General features: G+C 39.4%; 1 protein-coding gene across 1 annotated transcript in view; it reads left to right on the plus strand.

Annotated features, from left to right (window-relative positions):
* Efcab3 (EF-hand calcium binding domain 3) overlaps window positions 1-22243 on the plus strand; it is a 506364-nt gene that overhangs the window by 277919 nt on the left and 206202 nt on the right. Inside the window, exons 76-84 of the mRNA XM_087572380.1 lie at window positions 2890-2994; window positions 3866-3919; window positions 5054-5158; window positions 7280-7333; window positions 7900-8004; window positions 9896-9949; window positions 11041-11145; window positions 11686-11739; window positions 12520-12624. Coding sequence (XP_087428506.1) covers window positions 2890-2994; window positions 3866-3919; window positions 5054-5158; window positions 7280-7333; window positions 7900-8004; window positions 9896-9949; window positions 11041-11145; window positions 11686-11739; window positions 12520-12624 — 741 coding nt within the window. The remainder of the gene's footprint in view (window positions 1-2889; window positions 2995-3865; window positions 3920-5053; window positions 5159-7279; window positions 7334-7899; window positions 8005-9895; window positions 9950-11040; window positions 11146-11685; window positions 11740-12519; window positions 12625-22243) is intronic.

A 22243-nucleotide genomic window follows, 5' to 3' on the forward strand; every position in this document is an offset into this window, starting at 1 on the left:
GATTTTTTGAGTTTCCTCTGATTCTGTAGTTATGTCTCCCTTTCCATTTCTCATTTTGTTAATTTGGACATACTCTCTGTGTCCTCTCGTTAGTCTGGCTAAGGGTTTATCTATTCTGTTGATTTTCTCAAAGAACCAGCTTTTGGTTCTGTTGATTCTTTGTATAGTCCTTTTTATTTCTCCTTGGTTGATTTCAGCTCTGAGTTTGATTATTTCCTGCCTTCTATTCCTCCTGGGTATATTTGCTTCTTTTAGTTCTAGAGCTTTTAGGTGTGCTGTCAAGCTGCTGATATATGCTCTCTCCTGTTTCTTTCTGCAGGCACTCAGAGCTATGTGTTTTCCTCTTAGCACAACTATTCATTGTGTCCCATAAGTTTGGGTATGTTGTACCTTCATTTTCATTAAATTCGAAGAAGTTTTTAATTTCTTTCTTTATTTCTTCCTTGACCAGGTTATCACTGAGTAGAGCATTGTTCAACTTCCAGGTATATGTGGGCATTCTTCCCTTATTGTTGTTGAAGACCAGCTTTAGCCCGTGGTGGTCTGATAGGACACATGGGATTATTTCTATCTTTCTGTATCTATTGCCGCCTGTTTTATGACCCATTATATGGTCAATTTTGGAGAAAGTACCATGAGGTGGTGAGAAGAAGGTATATCCTTTTGTTTTATGATAGAATGTTCTATAAATATCTGTTAAGTCCACTTGGTTCATGACTTCTCTTAGTCTGTCTATGTCTCTGTTTAATTTCTGTTTCCATGATCTGTCCATTGATGAGAGTGGGGTATTGAAATCTCACAATAGTGTGAGGTGCAATGTGTGGTTTGAGCTTTAGTAAGGTTTTTTTTTTTTTATGTATGTAGGTGCCCTTGTATTTGAAGCATAGATATTTAGGATTGAAAGTTCATCCTGGTGGATTTTTCCTTTGATGAATATGAAGTGTCTTTCCTTCTCTTTTTTTATGACTTTTGGTTGAAAATCAATTTTATTTGATATTAGAATGGCTACTCCAGTTTGCTTTTTCAGACCATTTGCTTGGAAAGTTGTTTTCCAGCCTTTCACTCTGAGGTAGGCTGTCTTTGTCTCTGAGGTGTGTTTCCTGTAGGCAGCAGAATGTAGGGTCCTCATTGCGTATCCAGTTTGTTAATCTGTGTCTTTTTATTGGGGAGTTGAGTCCATTGATGTTGAGCGATATTAAGGAATAGTGATTGTTGCTTCCTGTTATATTTGTATTTGAATGTGAGATTATGTTTTTGTGCTTTTCTTCTCTTTATTTTGTTGCCAAGACGATTAGTTTCTTGCTTTTTCTAGAGTGTAGCTTGCCTCCTTATGTTGGGGTTTAATGTTTTCCTGTGTTTCCCTAAGGGAGTTCTTTACGTCTTTCTTGAAGTTCTCCATCATTATGATCAAATGTGATTTTAAATCTAGATCTTGCTTTTCTGGTGTGTTTGGATATTCAGTGTTTGCTTTGGTGGGAGAATTGGGCTCCAATGATGCCATGTAGTCTTGGTTTCTGTTGCTTGGGTTCCTGTGCTTGCCTCTCACCATCAGGTTGTCTCTGGTGTTACCTTGTTCTGCTATTTCTGACAGTGGCTAGACCGTCCTATAGGCCTGTGTGTCAGGAGTGCTGTAGACTTGTTTTCCTGTTTTCTTTCAGCCAGATATGGAAATAGAGTGTTCTGCTTTTGGGCGTGTAGTCTTTCCTGTCTACTGGTCTTCAGCTGTTCCTGTGGGCGTGTGTTCTGACTCTACCAGGCAGGTCACTTGGAGCAGAAAAGTTGGTCTTACCTCTGGTCCTGGGCCTGAAGTCGCTCCTGTGGGGTGCGTTTCACCTCTCCATGAGGGCAGCAACCAGAAGGGCCTGCCCCACCTTTTCTTGAGCCCCCTGTGCACAGGGGTCCCAGATGTCATTAGGTGTTTTCCTCTAGAGTCAGGAATGTGTGCAGAGTGTAGTCTCTTCTGGCTTCCCAGGCGTGTCTACCCCTCTGAAGGTTTAGCTCTCCCTCCCATGGGATTTGGGTGCAGGGAGCTGTTGACCGGGTTCCTTCAGATCCGGGCGGTATCTGGACTGCCAGAATATTTCTTGGAGAACTTAGTTCATGACAATTCATGATGCTTCACGTTTTTGAATTTGAAAATATTATCACTACATAAATTGAATGTCACTGTTAAAAATATCAAGGACTTTAGGGCTGAAGAGATGGCTCAGTAGCTAAGAGTTCTGGCTGCTTTTCCAGAGAATCCAGGTTCAATTCCCAGCACCCATATGGTAGCTTACAACTGTCTATTTCCAGGGTATCTGACACTCTCACACAGAATACATGTAAGCAAAATACCAATGCACACTAAAAAAATTAAATGAAGCATTGGTTGCCAGGAGCCTCACTGGTCACGCCCGTAGTGGCTCCCTCATTCCATGGGTCCCATGCTAAATAACAACTATCTTCTCTTTTGGCCCCCTGGATTTTAAATTTTAAAACATGAGCCCTCTTATATTATCTCAGGAGGTTTATAGAGACAGGTATGTATGTTTAAACCAATATAATTTTTTTTCTATTTTTAATAATCTCTACTCAAAAACTATCTTCAAATATGGGTAAACCAGATCTATTGAAATTTTGAAATATCTGTGGAAGCAAATACTGCTTGTTTCAAAGTCCCTCTGCTATGCATTTAATTGTTTTCAATCACAACTTTATAAACTACTTATGAGTTTTACAAATGTAAAGTTATTTAATACAGAGTTCTAAAGGTTCATTAACATTTAAACACTGTATTAGTATCTAGAAATGTATTGTATTTTCTTTACTTTGTATTTTAATATAATGTAGTTAATATATTTCTAATACTTAAAACAGTTCTCATCTTAATATATCTCTCTTTCTAAGGAGGAAAAGTTAAACAAAATAAAATAAACGATACCTTAGAAAACGTGGGAATCAAACTTACTGAGAAGGAGCTTGATCTTCTAAAAGCAAACCTACCAGATAAGGGTGAGCTTCTGAGTTGTCAACTCCGCCTTCTGTATGGTTTTGTTTGCAAACTGGTTTATTGAACTTTTCTTGTGTACCTTGTTGAGTTTTCTTAAGATTGTTATTTTAATTTTTAAGCACAAATTTCTGTTTTGAATTCAATTCTTAGAACTTATTAAGTATATTACAGTCTAAAGCAAAAGGAAAGGAGAGAGAGAGAGAGAGAGAGAGAGAGAGAGAGAGAGAGAAATTAGGTGCTCAAAATACCCAGCAGAACCCAACTGATGAAGGTCAGCTGGAGGTCCCACAGTAAAGAGAGTTCCAGGGAGGTGTGAGCATCCCCTTAGGTGAGGCTTCCAAGTAAAGAACAAATAAACAGAAAGGAGCATTGTCAAATCTAGGCTTGCAAACATGTACTGGGAACAGAGCGACTTCAGTTTGCCTCAGTGACTTGGTCTGGCGGGCTTACAAGGGTCTTGTGCACAGCAGCATTCAGCATATATATGCTTCACCTTTTACCATCCCATTGGAATATTTACGGCTTTTGTAAGCTGCACAAACTTAGTTTCATCTAAAATAGTCCTCTTTTAATTGGCATTTTGGTTCGTGTATTCTTCGTAATTAATGTTTTCATAGTAGAACATGATAATAATTAGAAAAGCACACAAAACAAGTTATTGTTATAACATTGATATCCTTAAAGTCACCTCCTGGTTAAGACATGGGAACAGGGTACCGTTTTACTAATATGTCATGATTTTCCAAGAGCTGGTCATTAAAATTGGAAGATGATTTTCAAAACATAATACGGATAATTTTTGTGGGTCAAGTAAATTTTATTTGCATGTTTTTCTCTTTGACAATGCTTGTGTCCTAATATCTGTTCTTACAGGTGAAGGGAAAGTTAATTTCCATGACTTAATGAAGAAAGTAAAGACTCTCATAGGTAAGCCATCATTTTTCTAAATCCAAGGCTGTCACTTTTATCTGAACAGCTATCCTGATTTCTCTATTCTCTTCTACTCTTGCTTACATCTAATATAGTTATACTTTGAATTATATGCATTTTAAGGCTAATTATTCTAACTGTTCTTTGTTAACAGTGAGATTTCCTCCTGTATATTAATTTTAATTAACATAATTTTAGTACTCTGTGCCTTAAAAATATAAAGTTATAAATTATGAAGTAGTGTTTAATAAAAATATAAACTCCATAACTTGAATAACAAACCCATCCAGCCTCTGATTATAAAATTATCTGGATAATTAAAATGTAAACTGAACTTTTCAATAAATGCTTAACTCTGTGCTATACTTGATGTCTGTTTGAAGTCACCTGATTTAGTAGGACAGGGGAAGAAACCCACTCCTTTCCAAGTAGAAGCAGTTAGGTGGGGTCTGCACTGTGGTTCCTTTACTTGTTGATATTAACACTGAATAGTCACATTACTCAATCTTTTATTTATTCATTTTAGTTGTTTTTATGATTTATTTCTTTTCATTTTATGCACAATCATGTTTTGCCTGCATGTGTGTCCGTAGGAGAGTGTTGGATCCCCTGGAACTGGAGTTACTGACAGTTGGGAGCTGTCATGTGGGTGCTGGGAATTGAACTCGGGTCCTCTGGAAGAATAACCAACACTCTTAACCACTGAGCCATCTCTCCAGCCTCATTTTACCTTGTTAAAGCAGATTCTCCTATGTAGCACAGACTAGCCTTAAACTAGGTTAGGTTTGAACTTTTGGTCCTCTTGACTCTATCTACTGAGTTGAGCCATGGCACCTGACACCAAAAGAAAGTATTTATTTAATTTTATTTTCATGTGTATGGCCGCTTTGCCTGCATATATGTCTGTATGTATGCCTGGTGCCCAGAGTAGTCAGAAGAGGGCCTCAGATCCTCTCTGACTGGAGTTTAAGACTGTTGTGATCCTCTATATGGATGCTGGGCAGCAAACTCAGGTCCTCTGAAAAGAGTAGCCAGTGCTGAGCCATCTCTCAAGCCCCACAAATAATTATTTTAAAATGTCACCTAGCCTCAAAGTAACATATAGCTCTGTTGCCTTGCTTTGTTTTTAAGGAGATGAAGAAAACATCAAAGACATGAAAGATATTCTAGACAGCCTGGGAGTGGAGCTCACGGAGGAGGAAGTCATAGAGCTGATGAATAACCTCCCTGTTGACAGTAAGTTCTGCTGTAGCCATGAGGAGAACGTAGGTGGGAGTTCACCTGTGAGGGCTTGACTACCTTCATCATAATGGCCATGGAGACATTAAGATCAGATGTCGGCCCAAGTATGACGCGCAAGCAAGCCCAGCTGTGCCATTCAACTCTTCTTCAGTTCTTTAGATAGAAATAATGCTTTTCTGTAGAAAGGCTCCTTATAACAAAGAAAGAAGAGTAGTCTCGTTTGAACCTTCACCACTTTAGTGAGTTGCGCTTCCGAGAAGGAAAAGAAGCAAGCTGGCTTCTAAAATATTTCCTGGGGAATGGAGAGATGGAGAGATGGCTTAGTGGGAAGGAGCATCTGCTGCTCTTGCTGTGGACCAGGGATCAATTCCCAGCACCCACGTGGTGCTTCACAACCATCTATAAATCTGGTCCCAGAAGATCAGACAACTTCTTCTTGCCTCTGCTGACCACAGTTGGTGCACAGACATACATGCAGGCAGAACTACTCGTACACATAGAAATAAAAGACAATAAATAAATAGGTAAATAAATCTGTATATTTTTCTAGTGGATACCTCCTTAAAATTCTAAATACTGAGTAGTGTGTGTGTGTGTGTGTGTGTGTGTGTGTATTTCTATATACTTGGGTTATAATTCCATGTTTCATTTAACCTAATACTTGCATCATTATTTCATAGTTTGTCCTTACTTTTTGTTGTGATTGAGAGATTCTATGCGTTTATTAATGTTTTTCTACTAGTTTGATAGCCAGAAACTCATGTGTGTTTAATGTACACATTTTACCCACAGTACCATGGCCATCCACGGTCAAAGTTACTAAACACATTACTTCCAAAACTTTCCTTATGTTCCTTTGAAACTTTTTTTATCATATTTAAGTGTGCATGCACAGTCTCCTTCCATCATGTGTTCCCTGAGGCCTGAACTCAGGTCATCAACCTTGATAGCCAATGCCTTTACCCTCTGAGACAGCTAACTGGTCTTCTTTACATTCTTTTGTTGTCTTTAAGATGTTAGACTGTCAAACAGGCAAAGAAACATTCTAGGGCAGAAATGGCCTTGGAAAATGTAACTGAGCTTGGTTGGGGATCCTGTCAGGCACCTAAAGGAAGAGAGCCCAGAATTTTTAAGAGACTCACAACTGCTCCAGGAGTATCCCCTACACTTCCCAGGGCCTCATACAATCAAATACCCCTTAATCCATGGGGTTTAAAACTGCTATTTCCATGAGGACTTTCATAGATCTCTCAATAGTTGTTTTGTCCTTTGCAAAGAGCCCATCTTGTGATTTTTGCCCTATATTTTCCTAGTTGGCATCTGTTTTTCTCACTGTTCTGTAAACATCCTTTAGGAAGCAAGCACATGATTTGGGCAAAAAGCTCGATGGCAAATACACTAGGCTTTACCACCTCTATCAGAACTGCTCAGCCTTCTTAATGTAAGCCAAAATTACTCACGGTTCATAGTTTTATTTTTGAAAGGGTATAGCTATGCACCAGTAAAACTGCATTTATAAATCAGGGTCAAGAAAGGTGGCTCTCTTTGCTTTCCTGCTTTTTTTTTTTTAAAGAATTATTTATTTTATGTATCTGAGTAGTACACTGTAGCTGTCTTCAGACACACCAGAAGAGGGCACCGGATCTCATTACAGATGATTGTGAGCCACCACGTGGTTGCTGGGATTGAACTCGGGGCCTCTGGAAGAGCAGTCAGTGCTCTTAACTGCTGAGCCATTTCTCCAGCCCTGTTTTCCTGTTTTAAATACTAATTTTTTGTTTATATTTTTAAAAATATTCCTTGATGTTGACATGGCTTTACATTTTCATCTGTATTCATATGCCCTTTAAATTTATGTAGATTCCTTTTTAAGATTTGAATTTTTATGTATTTTTACTGCAAAGTCATAAAAAATATCCTATTTTTTTGTGAGAGTTTTAAACTTTGCCTTTCATACTTAGAGCTATATAAATTGCCTGTTTTAAAAATACGGTAATAAACTGCGTTAGGTCAAAATATTACCCTTGAAGGCTAGAGAGATGGCTCAATAGCTAAAGGTCCAAAGAGTGACTTCAACTCATCCTACATTGATCTAAACTGTGCTTTCTCCTACAGCGGATGGAAATTTCTACCATAATAGATTGATGGGCACTGTGAAGTCTCTTAAAAGTAAGTGATAAGCAATTAAATCCGATATCAATATCTTCCATTTATAACCCTTTATACTTAACTGAAGCACCAGTTCTTCAGTCTGCCATGTGTCTGTGTGTCCCCTGCTCATTTGCGTTTGCTGCCTGCATCCTAGCACCTAGTCCCGTTGACTTTCCAACGGATACGTGCACCATTGAGCGCAGGATTTTCAAGTCACTGGCAAGGCGGGAAATAAAGTGGAAGCCTGAACAATGAATAACAAACGAAAAGTAGTACTAACAATTTAAAAATCTGTTCTAGAGCTCGGGAAGTTTATGGAGACATCAGAGAAACGATGATCAGCACACTTTTCAGAATCCTCAGTGGGCATTTCTTTGTGTCCTTCTGATGATTCTAAAAAAAAAAAAAAAAAAAAAACTCAGAAAATACATTCTACTTTCACTGTGTTATGACTTTGTGCACTTACCTTGACCTCTATGGACCTTTAACCTCATACTGAGAAACCTGTGATAGCCAGGAAAGAACTGGATTTGTCACATTTTGTCACTGATTTTTCTTCATGATCTCCCTCCCCCCACCTTAAGGAGGGAAAGTTTCTGCCAACAAACTGGACACGGTGGTGAAGAGCATGGGGGCGAAACTTACAGACATGGAATATAAAGACATGGCCAAGAGCTTGCCAGTGAGCGGTCAGTACATAAAGAAAGCTCTTACAGCCCGGGCATACTGGAATTCGAGCTTTTTGTTTGTTTGTTTAGACTGGTTTTGTTGTTGTTGTTGTTGTTGTTGTGATGGTGGTGGTGGCATATATAGTAGATTTTGTTGTTCATTATACATTCTTATTTATATTCCTTTGTCATTTCATGCATGGATAAGATATATTTAGATTATACCCACTTCCCTTTTCTCCTTCAACCCTTCCCAGAGGAGAACGAGAAAAGATTGCTGACTACTTTTTCTTTTTGTTCTTTTTTTCGGAGCTGGGGACCGAACCCAGGGCCTTGCGCTTCCTAGGCAAGCGCTCTACCACTGAGCTAAATCCCCAACCCCTGCTGACTACTTTTTAAAAGAAGATATATCTCAAATAGACAACCCAGAGTTATGCCTCAGTGACCAAGCCAGCTCAGTCAACCAACAGGTTCTCTAGGGCAGGAGTGAGGATTAAAAAGAAAAAGGACAATTAGACAACATTATAACATGACTCCAGCCAGTTCTGAGGCTGAAGCGGATTTACTGTTTTCCAGTCTGCTTTTATACTACTTTAATGACATGCATTATAATAAGATCAGGTCTGGGTCAAGGAACAAGCCAGGCAATAAGCAAAATCCTGTAAACACCTTTCTAGGGGCTTAGTCAGGACGACCAAGACAAAGGATGCCACATAGGTCTCCACTGAGCCTGCTCTGAGTTTTGCATTAACTCAAATGTACTTAATCTGGGCCTTTTTCCTGAGTCCTGGCCCAAAGTCAGATTCCTGCCTTGAGTTTACTTCTTTTGTCCTGGCCAAATTCCTGCCAAGTGTCTAGAAGAAAGTGGCCCCAAAAGGCTCTCCACACCTCAGAGGGCTAAAGAGAAATTTAGTGCAGACAGAGAAGGATATGGATAAAGAGTACAGCAGGAGTCAGCAAAAGACAGCCTAGGAAAGCCATGGGGAAGTCAGCAAAGCTAAAGGTTGAACTTCTGAAAACATAGACTTGACAAGCTTAAAGCTGACCTAACTAAACTAGCTGACCTAAGAAAAAGTAAGAAAGCTAAAATATACAAAATCAGTAAGAAATAGGAGAGACACTGCGGACAATACCATAGACATACTCAAGTGCCCAGGAGACCTAGAAGAGAGCAGCGAATCCCTAGATGCACAGCCCAGCTCTGTTCGCATTTTTCGTGCCGTGAGAGGGCACCCCAGAAAATCACCCCAGTGGAGGAAAATTAGACACACAAAGGCAGGTGCTGATTGTCTATGTCTGGGTTGGATTTTGAAGTAGACAACGCATAGAACCAAAAGGAGGCTCCAGATTGGAGTGAGTTGGGGTAAGAAAGGAAGGGAGATATGTTCAAAGGGTTCAAAGTTCTGGCTTCATAGGAGCACTACTGAGTCGTTCATGTTTAGTACAGTTAGTAATAGCATACACTTTTGCAGTACAACTCCAGTGGAAATGGCAAAGTGGATGGTAAAGCCCATGAGGCCGCCACCCTACACAAAGAGCTATGAGCAATTAAAGAATGCCACAAATGAGTCTTCCCTGGGGGAGAGCACACCAACTGGTTATCCAATATCAAATGATCAGCCCTGAAAACATACATGCAAGTAACATTATACAGACTGAGGAGGTCATATTTAGGAATATATGTGTATATATTATAATCTCAAAAAAGTTAAAGACAGAAAAATAATAGTGTGTATTTTTAAATCGATGAACGTAGATTTTTTTAACATTCTCATCATAAAAGCATGCATATGAAGTATTTAAAATACGTTAAAATGCTAGAGCATCTAAATACTACTTAACTTAATGTCGTGATTCATGCTTTCTGAATCTTGGGAATCATGTCCATATATAAATGCTTATTTTCTTACAGATGCTGGAGAAATTGAAATGAAAAACTTGGTTGATGTAATGAAAGCTTATACAGGTGGGTAAGATTAACATAACTGAAACTCTTACACTGTGCTGTATTAAACGGCTTTTATCAGTCATATACACCTGCTTTTAGAGTCTGCATTTTTGCTCATTGCTAAGGAATAATTTGCCCTGGTGCCTGGAGAGATGACTCAGTGTGTACAGAGTTTCTCATATAAGTGTGAGAAACTGAATTAAATCCCTAGCATCCACATAGAAGTAGGGTATGGAACACACATATATACCCAACGTGATGGGGGCAGAGACAAGTAGACCCTGGGGGCTTGCTGCCAGGGGGGGAAGGAGAGGGAGGGAGAGGGAGGGAAAGGCAAATGTACCATCCGCACACATATTTAAAACAATTTAAAAATTAATTTGCTATTGTTTCTGATACTCCATCGATAGGTTATCAAGATTTTAGTACTGAAATGCTATTTGCTTTTTCTTGGAACCACTTTTTCTCATTTCTGGAGATACTCTATAGTTAGAGGGATTTTGTCTACTATGATATAAATATACACACATATTATTTTACATACATAGACATATATACTAGAAACATAGCAAATGGTAAGATAAATTTGGGACAAATTTTGAAGATTCAAAATGTTGTTACAGTGATTTATTTTTTTATTGATTTTTTTTCATTTTTTTGAGACAAGATTTTTCTATGTAGTTCCAGCTATCCTGGAATATTCACTCTGTAGACCAGGCTAGCCTGGAACTAAAAGATCCTCTGCTCTCCACCCCCCTATTCCTCCACCACCCCTCCCAATATGTGCTGCCACCAGCCAGCTTATAACATTAAATCTTGTGTTTTAAATCAAAAGAATTATACCTGTAGAAATGTCTATTTATTTCTGATTAGGCTCCTAAATTTCTGAGTTATATATGCATTATCCCTGTCATTTTGTCAGGTCTCCAAAATTTAAAAAAAAAATCTCTTATTCAAACCACCAGTCAGGATAATTTTAAAATGTTTCTTCTATCGGTTTTATGTAGATAAATGTTATCTAAACATTAGACTTTAATTTGTACAACATGCCTTACAAGCATGGCTAAATATCTGGTTTACCTAATGACAATACTGCTGTCTTTTCAAAGGTAATAAAATTGATATCAATGATCTCAAATACATTCTGGGAAGCATGGGCATTGAGCTCACAGAGAAGGCGATCTCGGATCTGGCGCAGGTCCTGCCTGTGGACGGTAAGCCTCAAACACTAATGAAGCATCACCCATGGGTATCAGTGGGCAGTGAAGAAGCTTTAGACTTTCCTACTTAATTCTCTGTGGAAATTGCTGGAGTATAAATTTAACCGTAAGTCCTTGGTGCTATTAGAGCTATGCAAAAGGCTTTGGGTTCTATAAACACGAAAATATGGGGAAAGTAAAGAGGAACGAGAAACTAGGAAGGAAATAAAAGGAGAAAATAATATGTGTTTCACTATTGTAGAAGTTTACTAAATATGTGTGCGTTTCACACACTATAGAACAACTAAAAATGCGGCCAATGCGAGACTGTAGATTTATCAGGAAGCAAAAATTTCCCTTTCCCAAATTCATGTATATTTGAGGGCAGTGGAGTATAAATATTTAAGGAAATATGTTTCAATTCTATATAATCATAATACATGTAAATGCTGTCTTTAATAGTATTTCTGTTGTGAAATAAAACATTAATATTCATGACAAATGTATAGTTTTTATGATTTTATATTACAAAAATATGATATTATTTTATTATAGATGATGAAATGGTATTCCAGAATAGATTGTTGAATGAAATAAAGACTCTCAAAGGTAAGCTAGAGAATTAGTAAGAAAACAGAATTTTCTCAAGGAACCTCGTGGTCCAGATAGTAACTCATTAGATAGGAAATCCCATTTCTTATTTATAGCTCATTTCCTTAAATTTTGAAGTATATATTTGTAATTTGACAAATAGTATCCTAGACACTATCTTTGCTTAAGCAAAAATAAATTTGGAATTTTTCAAGTTTTACTTCAAAAGAATGACTTCATGTATTTTTGCAGCAAAAGTGAAAAGAAAGGTCAAAGTTCCCGGGATCTCGTTTGTTTGTTTTTTAATTCAGCAAGCAGTCTCGATAATAATTAACTCAAAGCCTCAGAAAACACAAATAGGCTTTATTGTTCAAAAGTATTGCTGGGAAAGAGGCGTAAAAATGTTCAGTGAGCAGTGTCCCGTGTAGGTTTGAGTCAACCACAAACCTCAGGGAGAGAGAGAGGCTCTGATTTTAGTGTTTAAACTCTACTAACTCTGCCCTCTGGAGCACAGAGTCAGACTATTCATATTGTGTTCATATTGTGATATAAATGTGTGAATCATCAAGTTTTTAATTTTAATATGAGCGTAGGGTCATATTAAAATTAAACAATAGTGGGGTTGGGGATTTAGCTCAGTGGTAGAGCGCTTGCCTAGCAAGCGCAAGGCCCTGGGTTCGGTCCCCAGCTCCGAAAAAAAGAAAAAAGAGAAAAAAAATTAAACAATGGCATGTAATGGTGAAAGAAATGTTTTAATTATTCGCTTTCCGTGCATTTCTAATTTAATGTTTTTCAAAGAAGGGAAAGTTGATGTCAGTAACATGGACACCGTCTTGGACAATATGGAGATTAGACTCACAGACGACGAGCTTAAAGACCTAATAGAAACCCTGCCAGTTGATGGTGAGCCTGTTATAGAACTGCTGTGTCTCCTGTTGTGTCTTCACTAAGCTATATAAGGATTATTAAAGTTTTCTTTTCTCAAAAAAGACGTTGGAGGAAGACAAAAAAAATAGAAATCCTATTATTTTATTAAAACCCCAAATTACCCATCCCTTCTGTAATAGATTAAGATACACCAGGGGTAACACCATGATTACTATCTAACCTCCAAAAACGGCCAAGGAACAGAGCTAGACATTCAGAGAGTAAAACACAAGATTCAAAAGAAAGCATGAACTCAATAAACACTATCCCTCAACCAGCCCCTTTCCCTGTCACTCAGGAACTTTCAGGTCCATGTCTCTATTCCAGTCTATGCTGAACCTTGGGATTACACAACTGTATGCTGACCAGACCTAACCCTTAAACAATCCTTTTGAAACCCAATCTCAACATTACCACATTGAAATTGATCCCCTTGCTGCCAAGCTTACTCTCTGGTATCTTCCTGATGGCTGCTTGCCACATATTTACCCAAACGTAACTATACTCTCCTCCTCTTGGCCATTCTTCCCCTTGCTCCCGAGGTTGCCTTAAACACTTATGCATATTTCCTCAGTTTACCCCTAAGTTCTGTCCTACTAGCACGGGCCACATTTCAAGCCTGTCACTTCCAGTTGGTGGTCTCAGAATAGCAACACAACTCTTCTCTCCACGTTGTCTTTTTGCGTATCTGTTTCAACTTATTATTTTAATTTTATTTTATGCGTGTGGGTTCATTTGTCTGCACGTATGTCAGTGCACTATGTGAGTGTCTGGTGCCTGCAGAGGCCACACGAGGATGTTAGGTTTCTTGGAATTGGAGTTGTTGAAAGTTTTCGAGCTGTTATGTGAGTGCTGGGAATAGAGCTTGAGTTCTCTGGAAGAGCAGCCCAGGATTTTAACTGCAGAACCATCTCTCCAGCCTCATTTTTAAAGACTTATTTAAATTTTAAAATATGGGTATGTGTCTGTGTGTGAGCACATACGTATGAACGTATCGGCCATAGACAGAGTCCAGAAGAAAGCGTCAGGTACTTCGGATCTGCCCATCCTGAACCTGGATGTTCTTCAAGAGCTGTAAGTGTTCTTCACCCCTGAGCTCTCCGTTCACCACCACTGCTGCTTCCTCTCTGTGGCCCTCACCTCCCCCTCCCATATTGTCTACCAGACTGCTGGAATGATCTATCTAAAGTTCAGAACTGATTCAAACCGTAAGTACATTGTTTTCAGGGCCCTGGGAAGACCGATCAGAGAAGGTGCTTTCGAGTGACAATCCAGACTTCACAGCATCTTTGTTATCAGGGTCACGGACATCCTCTCACAGTCTTAATTATACACATATGTGAGATTTTACACATTCAATTTTACACCTGTCTGCCTATCCTCTAAGTTAGCAAAAATTCCAGTCTGTGTTACTTTTCTCGTGGCATTTATTTCTCAGTGCATGGTCATGCAAGAGCAAAGCCTTTTGAAACTTCAAAATTAGTTTTCTGGGCTGAAGATGTGAGTGAACAGTTAAGCTCATGCAATGATTCTGCTCAGGACCAGAGTTCATTTCCCAGCACCCCATGGGGTAGCTCACAACTGTCTGGGACTCTGGCTCTTAGAGATCCATTGCCCTCTTCTGGCTTCCATGGGCACCTGAACATGTGTGTGTTTATGCCCCATGCTGACACACATGCATAATTAAAATACATATTTTAAAATGTCCTTTTTTCTATCTTTGGCATGTTCCACTCAGAAATTTAACAAAAGAAATAACACTTAAAACATCGTGTTAGAGCTAAGAATTATGGGTACCGATCTCCTTCCCAAGTCCCACATCTTGTTGTTCTTCCTCTTCAGTGTCAGAAACCTTGTTTCAGTTGGGTTCATGGTTGTCTAGGATAAGTACTACATTTCCTATCTCCACTGAAGCTACCTGTGGTAAGATGATGTGTTCTGCCTAATGAAAGTCAGAAGTGTTATTTTCTAGAAACATCCTTAACCAGGGAGGCCTCATCTTGTTTTTTCCCTTCTCCTCAAATGTTGGATAGAGGGGCCATCTTGGATTTGAAACAGAAGTCCACATAAGAATGAGTAGAAGACAGGAGGAAATGTATTTACTGAACAAAACCAAGGGAGCCATTTTCTTAGACTCTGCCCGGCGTGCTGGGTGGTGACAATTCATAGCTAGAATCTATTTTAGTTATTACTGACACAGACTGAGGAGCGGCCACTGAAAGGGCAGGTCTTACCTTCAGGTTAGGCCTACTTTACAAGATTCCTTTCTTTGCTTACTAGGAGCCACTGGTGCAGGAGCCCCACCCCAGTGTGCTTCAAAGCCTGTGAGTCCAGCAAGCTCCCACTCACCACACAAGCCCACCAGTCTATACATACAGCAACAAACACCCAAGGTCAGAGGTGTCCCCCATGTGCTTCAGGAAATGGGGAAGGCAAAGTACTGAATTCTATATGGAGAGAGAGCCCTGAAGAAGGCCAGCACTCTACCTGGGGGTCTCAGTGCTTTTAGATTCTGTCTGGCAACAAACCACAGTGCAGGGGGAGGAGATTGTAGAGACGAAGAGGTATTACAGAACCAGAGTTACATCTCAGAGCTGCCCAGGACTACACTGTAGGTGATCATCCAGGAGACATTACTGTAAGGAAGAAATCATCTGGTGATAGCTTCAGAGATCTCAAGTCTGTGACAGTCTCCAGAACCTGTGGTGCCCTTGGCTCCAGTCATCACACCTTCCAAGCTCTACCATGCCTAAACTCATGACTCTCCCTCTGACCCTCCATCCTCCCTTTGTGGCTACCTCTCACCTACACACTGAGACTGGAGGTGTCTGTGACTTGAGATTGATTCTTGGTTCCTGATCCAAAGAGTATCTGAGTCTCAAACAATACCTCCCCCAACACGATGGCAGCTGGCTATAGGTTTCTGAGATGTGGCGAGGGACAAATATATTTCTTTTCCAGTGTTATCACACAAGTAGTGACACAACCCCACCAAATCCCCCACCACCTGGGACCTAGCACTTTGCAGAACTATAGGCTTCTCCCATAGTTAGAACCACCAGTCCATTTAGCTTCTAGGATGCTCACCTGCCCTTGTGTCTGTTCCCCCTCCTCACTACCTCTCCCAGAGGAACTGGAATTGGTGTTATAAACTTGCTCTGACGCTTTTCAGCTTTTCCCACTTAGCTCCCTTGTTAAGTCTTGATTCACAGATGTCTCCCTCTCTGCTTGGGATGTAGGATGTTCTTTGTTATGCGACCCTTCTTAACCACACAGGGAATTCATAATAGCTTCCTAGGGAGGAAAGTCTGTCAGTCCTGGCATCAGTCCAACTTTAGTTGTTGGTGGTGGCGGTTGTTTGTTGTGGGTATGTTCTTTCTCTTTCCCTCAAACCCCAACAATGCAACATGTCTGGATCTTTTACGTGCCTGTTTTCCAAAGCTCCTTTTTCTTTTAGTTTTCAGTTTATCTTACTTTCCATTTTATTGGCTTCAAGTTCACTGTCTTTTTCTTCCTGCTTACTCTCTGTTTAATTAGTTACCAATCTCCACTAAATATTTCTCTCTCCATTCATCTGGGATTACACTTCCTTCCAGGAGCAGAGATTCAATCACTCAAAGCCTTTGCTAATTATTTTTGTTATAATTGCTTATTTGAGACAGGTTCTCTCTAGATAACCAAGGAGAGTATCATTCATATTTATGGTTCTCCTGTAACTGGATGTCAGAAATAATGACATTCTAAAACTGGTCCTGTGGCTCTCAATCTGACCATCAAACTATTGAAACAATAAATTCCCCCAAAGATGAATTTCCCCCCAGGAATCTCATGCTGGGAGAAGGACCAGGCATCAGTCAGAAGGGGAACTTGTCTCCCTCAGAGATTTTCTCATGGTTCTAACGACTTGTCTGACCACCACCTTACAGAGTGAGACTGAAGCCCAGACAAGGTTGGGTCAGTGATTCTCGGGATCGCGCCTTTACTGGGGCTACCTCGACATCGCATGTCTTTAATGTTCTACTTTAGTCTCTCTCTTCAGCACCCTAAAGAAGGTCGTGAGGGTCCTGGATCTCTTTGTCCCTCTTCCCAATGTGGTTACATCGAATACATCCGCTTTTCTGCTTCCCTCTCCTAATTCAGTTCTTTAGATTGGTTTGTTAAGAAGAGGTGGCTGACCCTACTTGGGGTAGGGACTGCGACTCCAAATTCATTAGCACTCTTGCTTCGGCCTCCCAACTTCTCAGATTACGGGTGTATGTCACTGCATCTGGTTCTCTGATAAATCTGACATCTCAGCAGCAGAAGAAACAATCCACTATGGTCACCACCTCATCCATCTTGTTCAGTGTTGTTCTGTGGGACAACCGAAACATAGGTCTGATATCTGAATGATCTATCTTTTTCTGTATAAATAAAGGGGATCTATTAGGGATGGTTAATTTCTTGTGAGCCACTCTATAGCACTGTAGCAAAGCTCTCAGTGATCCTTGTGACTCCACAAAGTACCACACAGCTTCTTAGGGACTGTCTGACTGACAAACCACTATTTGATGGCAAAATAAACAAAAGCAATGGAAAATGAGACTGACATTTTACCTTTGACAAGGTAAATGTGGTTGATTCAAAAAGAGAGCAGTCACATTTGATTAGTCGTTTAAGATTACCATAGTGACTGAAACTTTTCTAAAAATTAATACTGGGAATATTTGAAAAATTAGCAAAGATGGGGAGGATCCCTGCAGGCATCCTAGCTATGCAGCAAAATGATATGCAAAGAGGTGAAAAAGAAAACTTGACTCTCCCAACTTAGCCAGGCTGGCTCAAACTTCAGGAGTCTGATGACAGACAGTTTATTGCCAACATATTTAAACACACTACAATTTAGAAAATAGTTTCTTGGTACAAAACCATCCCAAGTACTCAAGGAGGCAAAACTACATCTAAACTCAACTCAGAGTACATGTGATTTCTTCCAACGAGATGGATTCTAGAGATAAGCTACCTGTGCTAGCTTAAGGGACTAGGGAAAGATCTGGAGTGAACGCAGTCATACAGATAGCATAGAGGTCACTTGGGCTGTTAGCCATCTCTGATCTTTACTCTTAAATTTTTAAAAGTAAATGACCATTGTTAACTTAATAGATTTTGTTTGTATAAATTTCATACATTATTCCAAACTTCATATAAGTAAAATACATAAAGAGCCATTTGACAAATTTAAGTTCAGATATGACATAATGGTATTTCTCTGGAGCCTCCAGAGCCCCATGTCATGCCTGGGCATGCTTTGTAGATAGATACATAGAAGAGGCATCCTTACAGTGTACTCGGTGCACAGGTTCCTACTACCTGACAACAGATATCTAAGACACAGGCAGCCATAGTTTCAAATATCAAGGTGATGTCCATTGTCTTAGTCAGGGTTTGTATTCCTCCACAAAACATCATGACCAAGTTGAGGAGAAAGGTTTTATTCAGCTTACACTTCCACATTGCTGTTCATCACCAATGGAAGTCAGGACAGGAACTCACACAAGGCAGGAACCTGGAGGCAGGAGCTGATGCAGAGGCCATGGAGGGTGCTGCTTACTGGCTTGCTTCCCCTGGCTTGCTCAGCTTGTTTTCTTATAGAATCCAGGACCACCAGTCCAGGAATGGCCCCACCCACAATGGGTGGGTCCTCCCACCCTTGATTACTAATTGAGGAAATGCTTTACAGCTGGATCTCATGGAGGCATTTCCTCAAGGGAGGCTCCTTTCTCTGTGAATATTCCAGCTTGTGTCAAGTTGACACACAAAACCAGACATTACATTCATTCACTACTAATTATGTACTAGAAGCTTGGAATACTGCATAAAATGTCTTTATACTATATAAGATGATTTCCTTAATAGAAGACAGATGCTGTTAAGTATCTCCCCTGCCAGAATCTGACCATTTACCAGACCAAAGGCAAGCATAAAGCTAAAACAACAAACAAAATCTATTAAATCAACAATGATCATTGACCTTTAAATTTTTTTAAAGTAGGGCTTTTTAACTAAGAATTTGGGATTTTTGAAATTCAGGACAATTTTAATTATGAGTTTAAAAAGACTTTCCTACAGGGTAGCAGGATATTTGGAAGTACCTGAGAAATAACCACAAAAAAATCCTGAAGTATAAAAGTTTATATCCAGCTGCTACTGTAAATGAAACAAGACTGTGAACAACATCAAAGTATGATGCTTCCACAGAGCAAAAACTTGCTGGAAAGCTTTAGTTTTTACTGCATTCTGCAGACAGTCAGATTCAAAAGTTGTATCAAGGGGCTGGAGAGATGGCTCAGTGGTTAAGAGCACAGACTGCTCTTCCAGAGGTCCTGAGTTCAATTCCCAGCAACCACATGGTGGCTCACAACCATCTGTAATGGGATCCGACCTCTACCGGTGTGTCTGAAGAGCAACAGTGTACTCACATACATGAAATAAATAAAGCTGTATCAAAAAATAAATATAGATGAAAACATTAAAACAATCTAATTCTTATTCACTGCAGTTTCAGTTACCTCTTTTTGCCCTCCAAGGAGCTTTGAGGGCACATAATTAATTATGCTTGCATTTCTTGGCCAGTGTATTAACCAGGAAAAAAAAATCCTGAAAAGCTTTCTTGATTCCACTTTACTCCTATTTCCTTGCTAAGTGCATTCCAAGCCCATTCCTGTTTTTAACATTTTTGTTATGTTGTACAAATAACCATATTTAAAAAATAAAGGTTTAGTAGTTACAAATATAAAAGAATCTATGTGGTCTGGGTTTTCAATGCCTAGAAAGGCCTGGAGTGAGGAAAAAAATCTCCATTTATTGATGTAAAAGACAAAATAATATTTCTCATTTTGCTAATACTGTAAACATATCACTGGCATGGATTTGTAATTCCACAAGGCAACCATCCATTAAGTATATCTAATCTTAAACTTTGTTTTTAGTTATTTTCCTTAGGTTTAACCTTGCCAGCATTTATAGGAGGCCAAAGCTTGTCCTTGTGAATGAATTACATTTGTACTTAGCATGACTGTAAGCATAGTTCTGAGCACATTGAAGAGTTTGATCACTTATACTGTGACTGACCATGAACTCGTATGGCTTAATTATCTTTAAAGATAATTTGCAACAAATTAGTGACTTCGGTAAGATTGGGATTTTATAGTTTTTATCCCTGTTAAGTTTGAGCCTTAAATTTTGTATTGAAAATTCTTTAGGATCAAAATACAACTTCAGACCATAATAAGTACAATCACAAAGACAAAAAGCCTAGATATATATCTTTAAGTCAGTATTTTCTATCATAAATGGAGCTTAAGAATTTATAGATTATTTTCACTTGTTAAAAATAAGAAAAATAGATTCTTTTTTCCAAACACTCTATCTTGATTACAGTTTCTTCTCTCTCTCCTCCTCCAGACACTCCCCACCTCCTTTCCCATCCAAAGCCACTCCATTTCTATCCCTCATTAGGAAAAACAAACAAACAAACAAACAATCTTCTAGGAGATAACAAAACAATACAAAAATAAAATGAAATAAGATAAAACAATAACCGTCATTTCAAGGCTGGACAAGGCAACCCACCAGAAAGAGAAGAGCCCCAAGAGCAGGCACAAGAATCAGACCCACTCATTCATACACTCAGAGTCCCATAAAAATTCTAAGCTGAAAGCTATACATACGTACACAGAGGCTCTAGTTCAGGCCCATGCAGGCTGGGTGCCTGCTCCTGATTCAGTCTTTATGCGTTCATAGAAGCTTGGCTCAATTGATTCAGAGAGCCTTGTTCTCCTGATATCCTCCATCCTCTCTGGTTCTTACCTTCCTTCTGCCCCGTCTCCCAAGGGGTTTCTCTGAACTCTGAGGGGAAGGATTCGATGGAGATAGCCTATTTGACCTGTGTTTTCCAAGGTCTGTTTCTGTATATACTATTTAGTGTCTGTATTTGTTACCATCTACTGCAAGAGGAAGCTTCGGTGATGATGGCTGAATAAGGCACTGTTCTATGACTCAGCAGAATATTATTAGGAATCATTTTATTACTTTTTCTCAGAGCAGTAGTATTTGCTTTTACCCTATCCAGTCTCTGGTTCTTGGTCACCCAGTGCTGGACATGGGTTCCGTCAAGAGTCAAGTCACACATTGGTTGGTTACTCCCACAAGTCTTAGACCACCATCACCTTAGCATATCTTGAAGGCAGGACATATAGTAGGTCAAAGATTTTATGGCTGGGTTGGTGTCTTAGGGTGCCCTGACTATGGCACCTCTTACAAAGTAAAGCATTTCCTAAACAAAGAATTCTCAACTGAGGAATACTGAATGGCTGAGAAGCACCTGAAGAAATGTTCAACATCCAAAAAAAATAAATAAATAAAAATAAATAAATAAAGCTTTTCATTGGGGCTGGATTCAGAGCTTAACTCCATTATCACCATAGCAGGAAGCATGGACGCACTCAGGTAGACATTGTGCTGGAAAAATAGCTGAGAGTTCTACCTCTGGATCGTCAAGTAGCAGGAAGAGGTGTTAACACTAGGCCTGGCTTGAGCATCTAAAACATCAAAGCCCACCCTCCAGTGACACATTTTCTCCAACAAGGTCACACGTACTTTAACAAGGCCACACCTAATAGTGCCACTCCTCATGGGCCTATGGGGTCCATTTTCACTCAAACCACCATAGTTGGTGTCTATGTTTCTCCTTTGATAGAATACCTACCTGCCCCAAAGGCAATGGAATGTAAGGGTGAAGCCTCCTTGTAGACTCTAGCTCTACTTTTCCATATTCAGTGAGTTGAGTTGTGTGGGTGTTGTCCTCAGCAATGCTCTCCCCACCACATCCCTCAGAATCAGGTTGTGGACGGCAACCCATTGTCTTGGCAAACAGCCTGGTTTGTTTGGGGGATTTCAGTGAAACCTCCTTGGCCAACCAACCACATGAGCTCAGTCATAAATTTGTAGCCCTACTATTGTCGCACAGAAGCACACACAGATGAACAAGCAGATGACTGTGTCTCTGTCCCAGTATGTATTTATGGACATTACAACCTAGTAGTTTTTATGAGACATGGATGTTTTTTTTGGGGGTTACAATAATTAAAAATAAAAGGCAATTCTGACATAAGTGATTAAAAATCAAAAGGTTTTGGACTGAACAAGCTCTGAATCAGGATAAAGAATACTGTTTACTGTTAGAGAATCCCTCACATCTAAGATTTGTATACTGATGTGTGATGTAGGCCACAACTGCAGAATGCAGACTTTAGCGTATAGGGACTTCAAGCTTTATTTTTCCTGAATCTGCTCATTTTAAAAATATTTTAATTGAACGAGTGAATGTAATATAGTATGATAGTACATATGCAATATTTCCATATCATTATTACCTTGTGTTTAGATCCATCTATTTCTTTCCTAGTAATTAATAAAATATATTCTAGGTGGTTGTGAGCTACAGGCTCCCTGCTGTTCTTTAGGACAATAGAATTTACTTTTGTCTATACGTGAACACCTACTATCTAATCTCCAACTATCCTTTTGCCCCCTATGCATCAGAACCTCTAGTAAT

Source organism: Rattus norvegicus, chromosome 10 (assembly GCF_021556685.1).
Source record: "Rattus norvegicus strain SHRSP/BbbUtx chromosome 10, alternate assembly SHRSP_T2T, whole genome shotgun sequence".
NCBI lineage: Eukaryota > Metazoa > Chordata > Mammalia > Rodentia > Muridae > Rattus > Rattus norvegicus.